This window comes from Nymphaea colorata, chromosome 10 (genome assembly GCF_008831285.2).
Source record: "Nymphaea colorata isolate Beijing-Zhang1983 chromosome 10, ASM883128v2, whole genome shotgun sequence".
Classification (NCBI taxonomy): Eukaryota; Viridiplantae; Streptophyta; class Magnoliopsida; order Nymphaeales; family Nymphaeaceae; genus Nymphaea; species Nymphaea colorata.
Window position 1 is genome coordinate 12,183,980 of NC_045147.1, and position 18,721 is coordinate 12,202,700.

The window sequence follows — 18,721 nt, forward strand, 5'->3', positions numbered from 1 at the left end:
TAAAAAAAAATATCTAAAGCATTTGACTCTTCAAATTTTGCATGATATTTAGTTTTTCAAATATGAAAATAATCAAACGGAGGAAAGATAGAAGGAGTTTAACCTCATAATTCGAGATAAGGACCTCCAAAATCCACTCAGGCCACTCTTCCATACTGGTAAGACAGCTCCTGTTTTCTGGATGACTGCAAGCCAAAAAGAGAAGATCCTGAAATGATATAAAACAAGGAAACAATTTAGAAACACAAAGTAAGCAACTAAAACAGCCAGATGCTGAAAACCTGGATTGTGAGTAATTAAGAATGAAAAGAAAACTAGCAAGTATTTCTGCTTAAAACAACAAGAGAGAATACTCAACCTCACAACAAGAAACTAAAATAGCAAAACATGTCATGATAACAAAAAAATTGGCCAAAAAACAATATAAATATCAATTATTTCAGGCAGACGTTTTAACTAGCATGGATATCACACTGAATGGACAAAACACAATGCAACATCAAATATCAAAAACTTTTGGTAACTACTATACTTGATAATTTGTCTCTTCAGAGACATCCGACAAAATTGGAATCATACTATACTTGATAATTTGACACTTGTTTTTCTCATTCCCATATCTTCAGCTACCATTTTTCTTAAAATTTAACATTTTTACATATTCCATGCATAACAGTCTTGGGTTCTGTTTGTTGATGATACCGGACATTGTACATGGATTCATATCAAGGACTAGATTTATGTCACCCAGAGGTGTCTGGTACACCTGGTTGCGCCAACTGCCGGAAAGCGGTCAGTCGCTGGTTCAAATCTCAAAGGCACCAGCCCTTTGCGCAAGCTAGTGCATGCCAAGACCAAGGGAAAGGGAATTCACATTGGGGGTTTTATGCTCTGGCTAAGCAATGAAGGCTCTCAGTCCGAGGTGATTTCCGCCAAGTAAAATTCAAAAAAGAAAGGACTAGATTTACGCCATTGCCACCAACATCATTATCTCAAAATATGGCAACATCATAGTCCTTTTTGTGCCAATTATTGGCAGTATAGTAAAATGACTATAAAAACACTCAATCACAATGTTGACATGATTTCCAAGTTTTTCCATAGATTTTCAAAAAGCCATGCGTTTCTTTTTAGTTCCTTTCTTTTACATTTTAAAAGAATTTGCTCCTTTATTTACAGTTTTGCAAGTAAAAATACAGTCAAGCATGCCATTCCTTAGCTTTTCTATACTTTATTCCAATGTTATCTGTATCGTACGATATGCATGTGTATCATCCGACACGTACAGTATAGGTTTAGAACACCTACATGGTACACTTATGATACATGATATGCTAAAGGGGGAAAACACAAAAAAGGAGCCCGACGGCCCTTTTTGCGTTATGTTTTAAAGCTTAAACACTCCTCTCTCTCTCTCTCTCTCTCTCTCGCTCTCTCTTTTCTTCTTTCTGAAGACTCCAAGAGACGTGGGAGGGAGAGATTTTGCCTATTTTCATCGAAAATCACTGAGCATTCATCGATTTGGGAGAGATTATCATTGCATCATGAAACATGATAACTATATGTTTTGAACTTATGAATTGTAATGTAATCTAAGTCCTAAGATTCCAAATCCTAAGACTCTTAAGTCCTAAGATTCTATAAAATTTTCAAGTTTAAAATTGTGATGGATGCTTATTATGTTTTCTTGAATCTCTAATTTCTTATTTTGGAATGTGTTGTTGACAGTTGACACACATGAACGTTCTTTATTATGATGATTTTTTTTTATATTGAATACATTTTTCTTGATTTTTTCTGATTTTTTTGTTTATTTTTTCGGATTTTTAATATTTTTTAAAATTAAAAATTTAATTTTACGATACACTACGCAACATTTGCAATACGTTACGATACAGCGTATAGGTCGGCCGGACCGATATGCGTCACGCTACACCTTTTACAACATTGCTTTATTCATTTTTGAAAATTTTCTTTACAAGAAACCTGCCTATTTGAAATCCTCCAGAACAACTTTTCAAGTTGATTAGTTCAAGGAGTGAACAATTCAGGTAAACAGATACGTAAACTTTACTTCTTTAGCGTTCGGCCATGTCCCATTCAACTAGTTTATAAAAGCTCATGTTCGATCAAGCAAGTGCTGACCATGTTTGAGATGATGTCAATAGCTACAAATAGAAAATTAGTGTTTAATAATGTTATTGTTATTTTGAGGGAAAATGCAGGTATGGAAGCAATTTCTCATCTGCCAATTGCAACTGAAAGAGAAAGAGATTAAAAAAACAGTCCATATCATTAGCAGGAAACACATACATCAAGAATCAACATACCTTGGCACCTCATCCCTGAAATGTTTAGATAGTTATCAAACCAAATAATGAAAATAAAGTTGGATAGTTCAAATAAAATGTACAAACAAAAAATTTGCCATTCATTTCATTTCCACTACAAGGAAAATGCAACCCGCATGCACTTAAGTCTGAACAGTAATAATTGTCTGAAACATCATTGATATTCAAAGCAATTGTAAAAGTAATAATTGCTAATTGCAACAAAATATTGGAGATATTGCTTGTGTAATAACCATCAATGGGGATTTAAATAAACTGAACACAAATTACTGGAAGCAGTCACCTGTATCGCTCGAGCTTGGAGTGCTCTTGAAGCAAATGGAAGAGAACGGAGGAGAACCAACAAAAGCAGAACATGTTCAAAACGATGTCCAGAATCATAAAGGTTTAAGCCATCATCAGATGAAGATGCATTAATCTGCATATTTCAATTTTTTCCAAAGCTCAGTTTGCATATTAGAGAAAAAATGTTATACCACAAAGGCACAAACACTATGTATGTAAACCAAGGCCACATGGAGGAAAGAAAATCAAGAAAGATTTACATTATACATTTTTCAAGAATATGAGAAAGATTTACTATGCATTTTTAAGCATAATAACAAAAAAACGTTCATCCAATTTAAACAGCAAGATTTTCTCGGGTATAATATGGCGAGCTTGGAAAAAAAAGGGAATAACGTAGCCAAGAGCCACAAATATCATGATATTAACGAAAAAATGAAGAAAATGAATAAAATGGAAAAATATCACCATATTTTGAAAAAAAATGTTAACAATCAATTTATCGCAATTTTAACGCGACTTTATCGCATTCTTTTGCTATTTTTTATTTATTGACTTATTTATTTTATGTTTTTTTTTTTCAACTTTTGTTTCATTGTTTTATTTCCTCTTGTTTTAAGTATTTAATGTAACATCCTAGATGCAATACCATGCTTATTACTTTATCATTTTTATCATTTTAACTAGCTGTTTTCTATGTCCTCTTATTAGTTTTTCATTTCTTTGTACTAAAAAAAAAACTGAGATTTTCCCAAAAAAACAAAGTTCGACGAAAAATACCCAAGAAAAACCTCACGAATAAAAACCCAATAACAATATTTATGGCGATGCTTCACTTGGCAAACCCATGAATCGGACTTAGATCAGCTGACTTCTGGGTCATAAATGAGCAAGTTCACACCTGTCAAGTCACAAGTTTTTCTACTGTGCTTTTACTACAAAATAACAAAGTTGAACATATCTATAAAATGATAAGTAAATATCTAATACAAACAATCAAACAGCTATAGTCTATGAATCCAACTGTAAAACAATAAAAACTAATAAACAACATGTGTTAGATCAATTTATTTCTAATAAACAACTCTAGTTTATTTCTTAGTGACATCAAGTAATAGTTAGAATTTGGTGTTAAATGAAAGGAAGGAAACAGTGAGCAAAACGACAAAAAAAAAAAAGGAAAAAGAAGACAAATGAAAGCATTTACTTCTCCAAACTAGGAATTTTTGAAAGATTCAATCAGGTAGCAACTTTCCATATTCATACTCATTTTGCCTTTAAAAAGTCCATGTCTAGTGTTGACGTGTTTTAATGTACGGGTCTGGGTCTGGACCCGGTCCAGTGTGTGCTCCTGTTTAGGCCTGTTGAGACTCTACTTGTATCTTGCTAACCCTATTTTTTGGGTGTGAATGAAATCTTAAGAGAGAGAGAGTCTGGTTGCTAGTGGGCACCAGTTCCTCCTCATCCGTGGTCTTTTCCCTCTTGTTGAGGTTTTTTCCACGTTACATCGTGTTCATCGTATTCTTTTTCTTATTTTTCGGGTCTCTACATGGTATCAGAGCCAACGAGTTTGGGAATTTTCTTTACGGTCGTGAAGTTACGACCCTGACCTTCCCATCACTCGCTGCTTTTGTTCAACCGCTGACGTTGCCACTGCCACCGCCGCCCGGATGCATCGCCTGAGATCGTTGCCCTCTCCAGACCGACGTCGGAGATTGCTGTCGCCCAAAGCTGCCCTCTGCTCCGCCACTTGGTTCTGAGTTTCTTGTTTGTGCTCGTATTGGATCACCGTTTGAGTGGTGATCGTCTGCCGCCGTGAAGTTCTGGTGGACACCGTCGACTCTTGCTGGTTTGTTGTGCGAGCTCCTTCACCATTGACTTGTGGATGACCTACCAGCGGATTTGATCGAAGGAGAACCGATTTGAGGGCCGTTTGAAGACGATCGTGTCATGTTCTGTATACTCAGTTTTAACAGGTATCACTAAGCATGTTTCTGTTCGAGCCTCGATCGAGGGCTCAATCGGCTGTAACTTTTGGGGGTTTTGATTCTGATTGCTTCCCAACAAACCAATTTGTCGAAGGGAAGTGAAATTGTGTCAATCGGTATAGTATTGAGTGAGATTCGAGCTCAAGAAATTTGATCAGACACTGTTCTGCTTTACCGCCGACCAGTCCCTGTTTCCGGTGACTTTTCCGGCGACTTTTCCGGCGATCGGACCATTGGTTTTTTATGATTCCGGTGCCATTTGATTCCCAACATCCAGGTGATCCTCTCCACCAAGTTTGACGTCGATCGGACTACAGATGGTGGTTCTGGAGGCGACGGATGGAATTTGGCGGAAATAGGCGGAGTCTTCCTGAAGCAGGCGACAGGCAACCCGCGACTTCAAGGCTCAACGCCCTGAGTGCAGACTGCTCGGATTCAGCCCAAATTTGGAGCGTCCACTCCTTGGCTCGTGCTCTTGCTGTGGTCCAAATTTCAGAATTTTTGGAGGTGTCTACGATTTTATACTATTTTTCAAGTTAAGCCCTCTCCGACAGGCCTGAAGCTGACAGTGATCTCACGCCTTGGATCATCCGCTACGTCGTCTGGCTACCATCCCCAGCGTCTGCAGCCTCTCCCATTCTGCGCCACCAGCATCGTTCAGAAAGAAATTTGGGTGTTCTATCGACGTGATCGCGGATTCCCGTATGGGCGAGTGGATCATCGACAGTGGCGCTACTCACCACAAGACCGGCGATCCTAAGGTCTTTCATGGGTATAAGCTTTCGTCAGGAAAGGAACGTGTTTCCCTTGCCGATGGTTCATCTATCTCTATGGCTGGGAAAGGGAGTTTCTCACTTTTGAACAAGTTCTAAGTCCACAATGCTCTACATGTTTCCCATCTTCCCTTGAACCTCTTGTCTGTTAGCAAAATCACAAAAGAGTTGAATTGCGAACTTATCTTTTCTGCTGATCGCTGTGTTATGCAGGACTTGGTGACAGGGAAGAGGATTGGGATTGGTCTGGCTTCTGACGGGCTATATCGTTTGCCTATGCGTGCTGCTTAGGCTCTTATGACGGCAGTTAGCCAAGCAACGAAGAACAGAGAAGACTCCCTTCAGTTGATTCTCCGGTGGCATGAGCGCCTTGGACACCTACCTTTTGGACTTCTTAGACAGTTGTTTCCTGATTTATGTTCCTGGTTAGACATGACCATGGTGTCCTGTGATGTCTGTCACCTAACCAAACATGTTAGAGCTTCATATCCTTTGTCTAGCCATCGGTCTAATGAGGTATTTGCCATAATTCATTCTAATGTGTGGGGGCCTTCAGGGATTTTTTCTTGTCATGGTTTTCAGTATTTTATCACCTTTATAGATGATTGTTCTTGTAACACGATTGTCTACTTGTTGAAAGACCATAGTGAAGTTCCTACTGTCATAGAGACTTTCATTGCTTATGTGGAAACTCAATATGGAGCATCTGTTAAGACCTTTCGATCTGACAATGCTCGTGAGTATATGTGTCAGTCTGTTGATAGCTTCTTTCGAAAAAGGGGAATTGTTCACGAGACTTCCTGTAGTTATACTCCTCCTCAAAATGGAGTTGTTGAACGAAAGAATCGTCAGTTATTGAATATGACTCGGGCTCTTCTTTTTCAACGTCATGTTCCAAAAAGGTATTGGGGAGATGCTGTGTTGACCAGTGCGTATCTTATAAATCGTTTGCCTAGTCGTGTGTTGAATGGGCAAACGCCTCACTCTATGTTATCGGGGAGTCGTGAACCTTTCTCTCTTTCACCCAGAGTTTTTGGTTGTGTTTGCTTTATTCACAATCATAACCCTCACATTAAAAAACTTGATCCAAGGTCTATTAAGGGCATATTTCTAGGTTATTCTCCCACTCAAAAAGGGTACAAGTGTCAGGACCCTTCCACTGGTCGCGCCTATGTTACCAAAGATGTCACTTTCCTTGAACATGCTTCCTATTTTGGTGAGAATCCTCTTCAGGGGGAGAATTCTATGTCAAAGGAAGAGTATTCTCAGTATTCTCCGAGTCAGGAAATTCAGTTTACAGATTTTTTGGATTACAGACGTGAATTTGTTGGTCCTTTTATTGAGGTGCTTGAACAGGAGAAAAATGAAGAATGTTCTACTGGGGCAGAAGAGGAATGCAGTCGTCTGTTTGGGCAAGTTTACTCTAGGCGAAGAGTCTGTACAGATGAGATGACAAGTGGTGAGAATTCTACTCCCAATCCAGTTAGTCCTTCCCTGGATGACCCAAGTCGTGCTTAGAAGCAACCTGTTGAAGAAGAGAGTCAGACTGTTGCTGCAAGTGAAGAGCTTCCCATCGCCCTGCGAAAGGGTGTCAGGTGTACTCAACATCCTATTGGTAACTTTGTTTCATATTCTAGACTGAGCAAGGACTACAAATGTTTTGTATCTTCTCTTTCTTTGGCTATGATTCTCAGGAATGTTGCTGAGGCTCAGAGTGATCCCCAAGTGGACTTATGCAATGCAAGAAGATATGGAAGCCCTGAGAAGAAACATGACATGGGAAGTTGTAAAGGTTCCTGAGGCGGCTCACTTGGTTGGATCTAAGTGGGTCTACACCATCAAGTACAAACCAAATGGAAGTGTTGAAAGATACACAGCTCGTCTTGTGGCCAAGGGGTTTAGTCAGAAATATGAGGTTGATTACTTGAAGACATTTGCTCTTGTTGCGAAGATGAAGACTGTCAGAGTCATTATCTCCTTAGCTGTGATGAAGGAGTGGAAGATGTACCAACTTGATGTCAAGAACGCTTTTCTCAATGGAGACCTTGAAGAGGAAGTATATATGTGTATGCCTTCAGGGTATGAGGAACCTGAAAAATGTTGCAAGCTAAGGAAAGCTTTATATGGGTTCAAGTAATCTCCTCGAGCATGGTTTGAACGACTTAGACTTGTCATGAGACAATGTGGATACCATCAAGGGAATGGAGATCATACACTCTTTGTGAAGAGAAATGAGCAAAAGGTTACTATTTTGTTGGTATATGTTGATGATATGATTGTTACAGGTGATGATGAAGATGAAATAATTAAGTTAAAGAAACTGTTGGCGATCGAGTTTGATCTCAAGAACCTTGGTAAGTTGAAATATTTCCTTGGCATTGAAATTGCTAGGTCTGGGACTAGCCTCGTGCTAAATCAACGGAAGTACACTCTAGATTTGTTAAAGGAGACCGGGAAACTGGGGTGTAGACCAGCTTCTACTCCTCTAGATGTTGGCTAGATGTTGGCCATAAGCTAAGTCTTAGAGATGGGGAGCCTCGCTGTGAAGAGGCTAAAAGAAGATATCAATGTCTTGTAGGGAAGTTGATTTATCTTACTCTCACTAGACCTGATATTACCTTTGCTGTGAATGTGATGAGTCAGTTCATGCATGCTCCCACGGATGCTTACTTGAAGGTTGTCGACAGGATCTTATGCTACTTGAAGAGGAATCCTGGCAAAGGTCTCCTGTATGTTAAGTAAGACGCTCTTGGGATTGAAGGTTATTCATATGCAGACTGGGCAAGCTGTATTGACACTAGGAGGTCCACCTCTGGCTATTGTATCTATTTGGGAGGGAATCTCATAGTGTGGAGGAGTAAGAGGCAAGACGTTTGTTCTCGTTCCAGTGCTAAAGCAGAATACAGAGCTGTTGCTATGGGAGTTTCTGAGCTTTTGTGGCTGAAAGTATTGTTGACTGATATTGGTATAAAAGTTGAAGAACCAATGAAGATATATTGTGATAACAAGTCAGCAATCAACCTGGCCACCAACCCTGTGCTTCATGACAGAACAAAGCATGTTGAGATTGACCGGCATTTCATTCGAGAAAGAATTGATGCTAAAGAACTTGTACTTCCTTATATGAGATCTGAAGACCAAACTGCTGATGTCCTGACCAAAGCCTTGTCTTCAACTTCATTTGAGAGAAATGTATCCAAGTTGGGCATGTTTGATCTGTATGCCCAACTTGAGGAGGAGTGTTGACGTGTTTTAATGTACGGGTCTGGGTCTGGACTCGGTCCAGTGTGTGCTTCTGTTTAGGCCTGTTGAGACTCTACTTGTACCTTGGTAACCCTAATTTTTGGGTGTGAATGAAATCTTAAGAGAGAGAGAGTCTGGTTGCTAGTGGGCACCAGTTCCTCCTCATCCGTGGTTTTTTCCCTCTTGTTGAGGTTTTTTCCACGTTACATCGTGTTCATCGTATTCTTTTTCCTATTTTTTGTGTCTCTACATCTAGCATCTTCAACAAATCCATTTAAATAATCCCACATTTAATGTACAAAAGATTAAAACAAAGGCAAGCATTTGACTTTTTTGAACTGGCCTAAACAAAGAAAGTTCTGATAGTAGTTCACTTTTAGCCAGTTCTCATATTATTATTATTTTAAACTGAAATTTATGCATTACTTTTCCTTCACTTGAATAGTTTTATTCTAGACATTAATATTTAAGCAACTCCACTTTCAAAAATTAATAACCCTTATAAAGTGGCGAACTTAAAATTGTAAACTGCTCGCTTTAATCAGTTGTGTGTTTTTCCTCAAGGAAATCTCAGGAATTAGAATTTTTAAAAGTGCACAAAAATAATAGAGAAATTATGCAATCATATATTTTATACTACTGTCTTAGAAGAACATTGTTAAAATTTTAAAATAGTACTAAAATGTTAAAAAGCAAGCTGATAACTTTAAAATATGTTAAAAAATGACTTCACAAGTTTCACTGAAATATTGCACTGTGCTTGCAATATACATTATTTTCAAAATATTGCAATATCTTCACTTTTTTCATTTCACTTGTTTTTCGGTGTTTTCTAACAAGATATTTTGACAATAGCACCGCCTATGCTTGATACCAACCAACAACCAAATTTCCACAGGACATCAACGAATCCTCATATTCATTCTTCATAATCCACATCAATGCTTTGAAGGATAAATGAAGGAAAAACACGAATTATAGAAAGAAAAAAAAAATGGCCATACCGTAACACCAAGCAAAGTTGTATATATGTTGGCAGTCATCAGCCTCTGTGGTGCTGCTTGAAATGCCTTCTGTAATGCAAATAGAAGAAGAGACACTTTATCTGCAAACATGTTTGTGCCTTCATAAGGCAGTTCATTTCCTACGGTGTTGTTTGGAATTGTTGAAGAAGTAAAACAACCAGCAAGTTTTATTTGGCCTGATGTCACCAGTGCTCCCAAAAGGCTGATAACCCCAACAACTATGCCATCATCATTATCAACATTATACACATTGTTTCTAGCACTATCTGCACTTATTGAAAAGCTTATGCCACCCAAATTCCTCATTAACAAACTTTCAGAAACAGATGCCATTCTCTCAATTTTGGAATCCACAGAAATCTTGGGGGAGCACCTTTCGCTGCTGAAGGATTTTACATTAAGTCCATCATGACTCACAGATTCTACTTCCTCAGCAAGATCAGCAGGAGCATCCCTTAATTCATGCTGAGAACCACTATCCTCAAGTACTGACTCCTTATCCATCTTCCTTTCAGAACCATTGCAGCTTGATATACTAGACTTAACGTGATCACCAGTTTTAGCTTCCCTCTGCAGAAGAACAAGAAGTGTCTCTATGCCACCACATGAAATAAATGACTCTGCAAACAAGTGAGCTCTATTTGCATTTGGCTGAACAATCAATCTGTAGAAAAGGTGCAATACCCTGGCAACCTGGGAATGTTCAATCATCAGGCTCACTGATCCTGGAAACTAGTTATTTTTAAAACAAAATTTGATATAGTTTCTTCAGTCATGCAAATGATTATATCTAAACAAATTGCGGATGCAAGATCAAAAGGATGTCATTCGAGCAAATCAAAGAGGTACTTGAATGCAATATCTCTTTCCTGTTTAAAAGTTTTGCACGTACGTACACAGACACACACATGATAATTTTATGCAGATGCTTGTTACAGCGATAAGCATCCTGTGGATACACAAAATTTCCCATTCATGCCCACACCCTTTTTGGTATAATTAGATGTTAAGTTTTCGATCTTTGAAGTGCACACTGCACAAACAGATTCTGGATTGCAAAGTCAACCTAGCACTGTTTTCACACCTTCATTTCATTTTTAGCCTAGAAAAATAGGAAAGTTTATGGAAAAATAATGCTCCAGCAATGGCATCTTGAAGAAAAAGACAAACTGTAATGAGTAATGACAAAAACAATCCAGAATATATATCACTGAGAGTCATAGTTGTGGATAACCAAGACCTTAAGAAACTGTTAGAAACACAATTTTTTGCATCTCAGTGCCCAGATATATATGGAATAGCAGCTAAGAGAAAATATTTCCACCATAATGTTTTGTAGGACAGCATCCTTAAATCAAAAACTCCACATTCTAAGATATTCTCAAAATATGAATAGAAAACACTCTTTTCCAGAACCAAATTAAAATTACACATACTTGGAGAACAAAACAGTCTTTAGGGTACCAAAAGCATGAAACTTCTGACTTATCTCAAAAATATATTAGTTGTTGACTATAAAGGTGGACAAAACATTACATTCTTTATCACTCTGAAGAACAAATGAGGTCCTTTGAGACAATTAAATTAACTTCAAAATAAGCATCAAATACCTGATTTGCCTGTGGACAGTCAACAAGAAATCCTATCAAACAGCGGACATCATCTACAGCCTTGGAAGCAGACGATGCTCCAACTAGCAGTTCAATAACCACTAAGAGCTCATCAACAAGTGCATTGACTTCGCCCATTGGTCGTGGAGCTCCTCGCAATGAAAATGTATCAATAGAATCTGGTTCACGGATAGTCCAGTAGCATCTTCTGCAACCATCCAAAAGCATCTGCACAGCATTAGCTTCCCTCATTGCTGATGACTCAGAGAACACCATATCTGCTAGAGAAGATAGCAGCTTCTTCTGGATTCCATAACTGCACAAACTCCACATCCTTAAATCTAGTAGCAAACTATGAAATAGCTGCACTTTAAGTGCAGGATTGCTTTTCTGTGCTTGACAGAGAGACACAACGGCTGCTACAAGTTCCTCATCCTTTACTCCACTTTGTTGGCCAACATCCAAAGAGGATAACGTTTCCAGAAGGTATCTCAGTAAAACAGCTAAAACCTCTGGCCCATGGGCACGACAAAGCTCTTCATTGTTTCCATGATGCTGAATGGCAAGGGATATGATTCTTAATATTGGAGAAGAAAGTGCGGCTGTAGCAACAGATAAATCCACACTCCCGTGTTGTGGTTTCAGAGTATCAAGTTGAGCTTTGCTGACTGCTAGTGGCAACAAGCACATTGGGCCTCCTTCAGCCATTGCCCAGAGTGACTCTGATGGGCGGACTCGAGAGGCAACATAAACCTGTCCCAGTACTTCAGCAGGCCTTCTATGGATACCTACAATGCTTACAGATGTCATGTTCCAACAACTTCAGTAGCACACTAGCAAAGCAATCACTAAAGATTTGGATATCTAGCAATAGCAGAAGCAGTTTAGCTCAACAACAGCATAAAAGCAAAAAAGATTACCCCAATGGTTTTAAGCTATCATGAGAAAGGCTTCTCATAACTAGCACAAAAATAACATAATAGGAGATGAATAAGGAAAAAAAGCAGATAAAACAATCGTAACTTTTTCTTGTTAATCTTGAGTGATTATGAGAAGGTGGGAGGAATAACACCAACTCTAGGTCTACTGAGGAAAAAATGGGATCTGTGAACTAGTTTTAGTTGACAAGTGGTTGATGAGAGGTATTGAGTTTTTCCAGACTTTGGGTGACATAGTGGACTCATGCAGTTTGAAGAGATGAATAGCGCTAGAGGTGGCTAGGATGTCCTACAGTATGGTTAAGATGGAATTGTTACACAAAAATTCATATTGAACAAATCACTTAAACTTCAATACACTTAGAAATTCAGTTATCTTCCATATGCTTAATTTGGTGCATGCTAGTACTAAGCCCAAAACCATTTACCTCCTTCCATCACAAGCTGTTCAGCAGCTAACATTTCATCGTATTAGTTGGCAGAGTGAGAGACGAATCTGAGATTTGTGGGAAATGAGAACTATTAGCCCCACGAGTGAAGTGATACAAAAAGGAAAATCAAATTGGTGGACCTCTAGTGCCTTATCAGCATGTGTAAACAGTTTCATGTTCTATTTCACCCCCCGACCTTTAATATGTTTGTGCATCCCTGCTGGGTCAGTCTTGGATCTAATTAATTCTAACCTTCTAGTGCTACATATTTTGTTCTCACATTAACATGAAGTAATGTCCCAATGCTATTGTCTCATCAAGCAGAACAGCCAGACGACATTACAAACACCTGACATGCACCAACAAGTAATGTGCATCAGGACAGCATGGAACTTTGAGGGAGGGAGGGAGGGAGAGAGATAGAGAGAGAGAAGTGGCTGACCTGTGGCACCAGTAGGAGAAGCATCAGGGCAGAACCGCCCACTCAGCAGCTTAGGATGATAAAGAAGATGCAGCTTTCCTCCTATCTCTGCATCCAAGAGATAACTTTCTTCTGCCAAAGTTCTTGAACATTCGTTGGTTGCAAGCCATGGTGCGCCTGCACCATGGCCAAAAGAAGGCAGCACATCTCCTCCCCTGGAAGCTATGCGAGCCATTCTCTCTGGTCCAATAGGTTCCTTAAAAATGTATACAGGCCCCATCTCAGCAAACAGAGGGCACTGACGGCGTCGGCGCTGCAAGCCAGCCATTGTAGGTGGAGGATTTGTACCAATGCAACAAAAAGCAAGAGGCTTGGAAATCCTAGGGAACTCAAAGGGACGGCTTTCGTACAATGTTCCATCCACATACAGTCTCAGTTCACTTTCAGCTTTGCCAAGAAGGCTCTGTTTGTATGTATGCTCTAGACCTACAAAATACCAGCACTGTGGTTTGAAAGCATGCGTGAAATGCAACGAGGCCTTTTTACCCTTTCCAGCCCCACTTTCAACCACCAAAAATTGTCCATGAAAATATGCTTCAACTCCCTGATTATCGGCAGAGAGAAAACTATATAACCGTGGCATATGTGCAGTACCTTCCCCTGCAAGAGCACTTGCAGCAGCTGCAGCAGACATAGCTGATGATTTGCCAGATTTAGCAGCAGCAGCAGCAGCAATTGCTGCTGCAGCCGTTGCAGTGTTTACGGTATCAGCAAATGACTCAATATAGAGCCACGTTGCGAATGCATAACCATTAGAGAATGGCCAACGGCTTTCACCTGGCCCAAGTAAACCAGAGCTCTCTCCGTCAAACTCAAATGTGCAAGATGGGCCTCTCAGTTCTCGGCCCCCAATGGCCTTCTCTAAAGCCAGCATCAGATGCGATGCCCAACATGTGGTTACTGTATTTGTAACCACCTCAAGCCATCTACGCAGTTCAGGGACACGAAGTGAATGCTGCCCTAGCAACTGAAGACATCTACACAACCAGCTAGCATCCCACGTCTTCTCTTGCTCAAGTTTGTTACTTTCTTGCATGAAAACTATCTCTGCGGCTGATAAAAGAATGCCTAGCAGAGACTCATTTGAGCACATCGTTCTATTCCTGGCACAAGCCTTCAATATCAGGAACAGTCCTTTTACCATCCTAGTCCTTGGTGACATGTAACTAGCAGAATCTCCCTCGCAAGGAAGCCAGGGGATTAATTGACCTGCCACTACTGCTGCCCTACCATTCAGCATTATGCTAGGAGGGTTACCATCTCCACTGTCATCAAAACCTTCAACGCCACCCATAGTTGCAAGAAGCACATCCACTACCAGTCGTGAGATTCCAACAACCTCTTCTTCTCTCATGACAGATTCTTCACCAGAAACAGTTTCTCTAAGCTTCTCTAAGCTGTCTGCATCCCCCTGTATCGCTGTCTCTACCAAGTGCACCAGCTCCGGCGAGACATCGGGTATTGCAGGCCTCGCCCTTACCTTCGGTGGTGAATATAGTGGAGATCCACTGTCTCCAGCCTGAGAAGATGCAGAATCAACACTCACAGAGGACACAGACTTTAACATCCCACCAGGATGCTTTGCCGACCCTGGACTAGAGCCAAGATCATCTTGTGCGTTAGTCATTGACGAGTTCAATTCTGCCAGTCGGATGGAAGGAGAACCGGAAGCTTCATCGATTCCAGAAAACTGGCTAACTGCGTCTGACCCAGAAGATCGCATTGAACCACCCTTCTCCCTCGATTCAGCGGCACTCCTTTCCTGATCTTTCAGTGAAACCTGCTCGAATTGATCCTCTTCATCCCGCGCATCTAGCAACTTGGTCAGATTTCCAGATCTCACGGGCGAATGGCCGGTTTCGGCCGGCATAATCGCACTGTCATCATCCGCCTCCATGATTTTTATACTTTCCTAGGGTTCTATGTCCATGTACCGAGCTTCACATCCCCCTGACATGAATCAAATTCGGCAAATAAATAACAAAAGAAGCCAGAAACCGTTTACTATCATACACCAATAAGCAAGTCGCTCTTCATAAACGCCGCACTGAAACAAGATGGGCCGACGTAGAAAATTAAATCGACAAAACCAGCAAAGTTGAACAACTAATAAAAGAGAAAGATCGTGGAGCCAAATTCAACCTACAGATGGTCCCAGGTTCAGAGATCCATCGAGCTGACCTATCCACACTCGCGTACATCAGTTTATAGAGAACCAGATCTTTCCACGATCCACATTACCAGAATACGGAAGCTGGCCTAAACTTAAACCGACATCGGCGAACGGTCGTCAAATCGAAAAATCAAATCTTGAAAATTTCCGCTCACAGTCAAAGAAAAGAATAACACATCGACGCTAAAAACCCGTTGAATAGGAACACCAATTGCTTTCAACCAGAACGAATTTAAAAACTCAAGCAGATTGATAAACGAAAAACAAGATGAAAGATCGATACAAGAAAACCCGAAATTCGTAATGGAAATCGTCCTCCTGTCCAAACCGATCTTTCGTCTCTCTCATTGTCAGCCACGTTCAAAACATCGAGTTGACGAACTCGTTCTCAAACAAAAGATGAGCGACGAATGCGTCAAAAAATTGGATCGGGACTAGAAAATTCTATCAATTGCAGCCGAAGCCCACAGAGGAAAAGAAGATCGTACCTGACGATAGTTTGTTTCAGAGAGGAAGACGGGAACGAGCAAACGGAGGAGGAAAGAGAGATAGGGGTGGAGGGGGTGGGGGTGGACTCTCGCCCCTGACGATCGGGAGGGAAGGAGGAGCCGAAATGGCGCGATATCGCGGAAGGATCCACGGGGCGGATCGAGCGCGAGGCGTGGTGCTTTTATCTCACCTACTTAACCGAAAGGGCTCGCTTCTTCGACAAATTCTTAATAACCCTTCCTGTTCGCGAATTTTTGGATGCGGCTACAAATATTATTAAGTAGAGCTCATTTTGTCATGGCCAGCCTATTTCAGTTTGTGCAGCCTGATGAATCCTCCGCAAGCTCAAGGCACGAGTTTGTTACATCACTTGGAAAACTTGAGGCATGTTTGATTCTTGGGATGTTTCATGAAGGAGAGAAAATAAAATTCAATTTTTTGAATTTCATTCTAATTTCATCAAATTGGGATTCTGGAATTCCCATCTCACTACATTTTTAAAACTTTGAAAACAATGTTGATCGTTTATAAAACAGTGCAAGAATAACCCATGACCTTTGATTTGTCCATGCCCGTCAAACATAGAAATGAATTTTCACAAAACTAAAAGTCTTTTTAAGTGAACATGAATCGGTTTTGGAACCAGGGCTGTTATCCCTGATTCCATCCATTCCAGATTTAACATTATGGAATTAATATTGCTTGCACGGGAGCAAACTATACCTTGAAGTGCGACATAAAAGAGAGAGAAAGAGAGAAATTATCTTGCATTGAATTGTCTACGACACCAGAACAGGACGTTCAATTTTTGGCATTTCCAGGACAACAAAGCAAACGTGCTAACGTCAAACCTTTTTGAGGTTGCATTTTTCGAAGATTCTTTGTTATTAAAAATATTGTTTTACAAACGCATTTTCCAAAGAAAAAGAAAATCAGGCAGCCGAATGCGAAAAATAGATTTGTGAAAACAAATATTGGTAAGAGATGGTTGGCTCAGATCAGATCGACTACTCAAGGCCTATCTCTTCGCAAATAACTAATATAATATAGTATTTTAACATAATATATTATACATGTGATTCGATATACTAGTTGGTCCTCAATTTGACAAGTTCAAAGCCCAAATTCCATCACCTACAAATTAGTTGGACAAGCTTATTCTACCAACTTTTGTAAAATAATATTAAACCTCATATGAGGGGAAACGCCATCCTTTGTCTCAATTTGTTTAAGAGATTAAGCTTTACAATCCATTGACATGATTGGCCATTTGCAGTCAAAAGACAGTTGGGTTATTATCATTATACCTAGTTTTGTTTGACTAAACATCAACAAATCAAGTTTGTCGTGGTTGCCACATTGAAAACACAACCTTTCGTTCTTTTATGGTACAATGCCTGCTTTTGGCCCCTCAAAGTGATGTCCTGACTATGTTTCAATTTACATGTCTGTGACTCACTTTTGCAGTATAGAGAATTGATGCCACAAATATTCGAAACAAAAACCAACTACCTACCAAGTACGCTCTTACCACTGTGCCAACCCCCTCAACAACAAGATTTTAATTGAACTTCTGGTGTTCATAATTTGATTTACTTCAAGTTTTCAAATAAAGGCTAGTTACAAAATAAGACTGATTTAATTTTGCTTACGGGTTAAGTGCAGGTTTTGTAAATTCAATCTATAGATGAACGCAATATCTTCTAAATTATAGAATTTTGAAAACGATTATGAACTTTAGATGTATAAATTATGTTTTATATGATTTCAAGTTTTATTGCACAAACTGAATTGAATTCTATAGCAAGAGAAAGGAGTAGGTATGGGCAGCGTTGAGCCTGATCCCATGTGAAGTTGATTCCGATGGAAGGAAAAACCGGCCAAGACTGCAGCCTTAAGGAATTATATAAATGATGAATAATACCAACCGGGCCTACTCCCGACGGCTTTGGCCCCTTCTGTCTGGCTCCGAGATCCATAGGTTCGTTTAATAAAAACCAGGAGCAGTTCTCATTAAAACTACTCCGTTCGGTCAAGATCCATTAATATCTTAATATAGTAATCGATCCGGAGGGGTCTGACCACTTTCGATGTACCTCTCTGCATTCTAACTACGTAGAAATGACCTTGAGAATGACTTGAAAAGAAACGTATATTAAGTCAATCATTTTTTATTTTTAAATGTAATATTTTGAAACATAGAAATATTAGCGGCTCCCATAACATTAAAGTTGGTAATATGAAAATTTTATAGTATTTTATACAAAAAATAACTTGAACTAAAACATGTTTTGTGGAAATTTATGTTGATATTTTGTTCAAAACATTGTTCGACATAAACTAATTAAGAGCCCTGATTGTGGCCCTCAACTAAGTGGTCTAGGATATACACATTTCTCTGCATATAATCTCATGCTACCTTGATGATTTCATTATAACAAGTGCATTTGCTAGTTTAACTTGATGGTACAGTTATTTGTCCTTGTCTTGGTAAATTAAAAGCACATATTAGATTATTACTCTAGCAATCAAGGACATTTCTAAAGATGGACCAAAAAGAGTGTCCTCGTCGTACTAAATCTTAATGATGAAAACCCAAACTTTTAATAAATTAATTTGATCTGAAGTGTTCAGTAATCAATGACAGAAAATCTATATGATACCGAAACCAGCCTGCTGGAGGGCAGGTCTCCTCTCTTTTGTTGCTAGAAATAAGAATAAAACACATATTTATAAAGAATAAAAAACAGAACACAAGAGATTAAGTGGGCAGTAGCTTTGCTGCTACTTTCATCGATGGAGTCCAGTCTCATGATTTCTGCACATAAAACACCTATTTGCAACACCAACACGCATTCTTTTTTAGAGATCTGTAGTGGGAAAACTGCCCGTTGCTGCCACATAAACATACCATTGTGATCTGGTGACATTTGC

The 18,721-nt window shown here is 39.5% G+C and overlaps 1 protein-coding gene across 2 annotated transcripts in view; it reads right to left on the reverse strand.

Annotated features, from left to right (window-relative positions):
* The window catches only part of LOC116262416 (BEACH domain-containing protein C2), a 38,475-nt gene extending 22,543 nt beyond the window's left edge, over positions 1–15,932 (reverse strand). For both annotated transcript variants that reach the window (XM_031641761.2, XM_050080295.1), the window contains exons 1-6: positions 15,787–15,932; positions 13,087–15,075; positions 11,276–12,063; positions 9,645–10,358; positions 2,635–2,769; positions 104–208 (exon numbers count right to left, since the gene is read on the reverse strand). In XM_031641761.2, the coding sequence (XP_031497621.1) occupies positions 104–208; positions 2,635–2,769; positions 9,645–10,358; positions 11,276–12,063; positions 13,087–15,022 (3,678 nt within the window). In that variant the 5' untranslated portion in view covers positions 15,023–15,075; positions 15,787–15,932. The remainder of the gene's footprint in view (positions 1–103; positions 209–2,634; positions 2,770–9,644; positions 10,359–11,275; positions 12,064–13,086; positions 15,076–15,786) is intronic.
* Between the last annotated feature and the right edge of the window lie 2,789 nt (positions 15,933–18,721).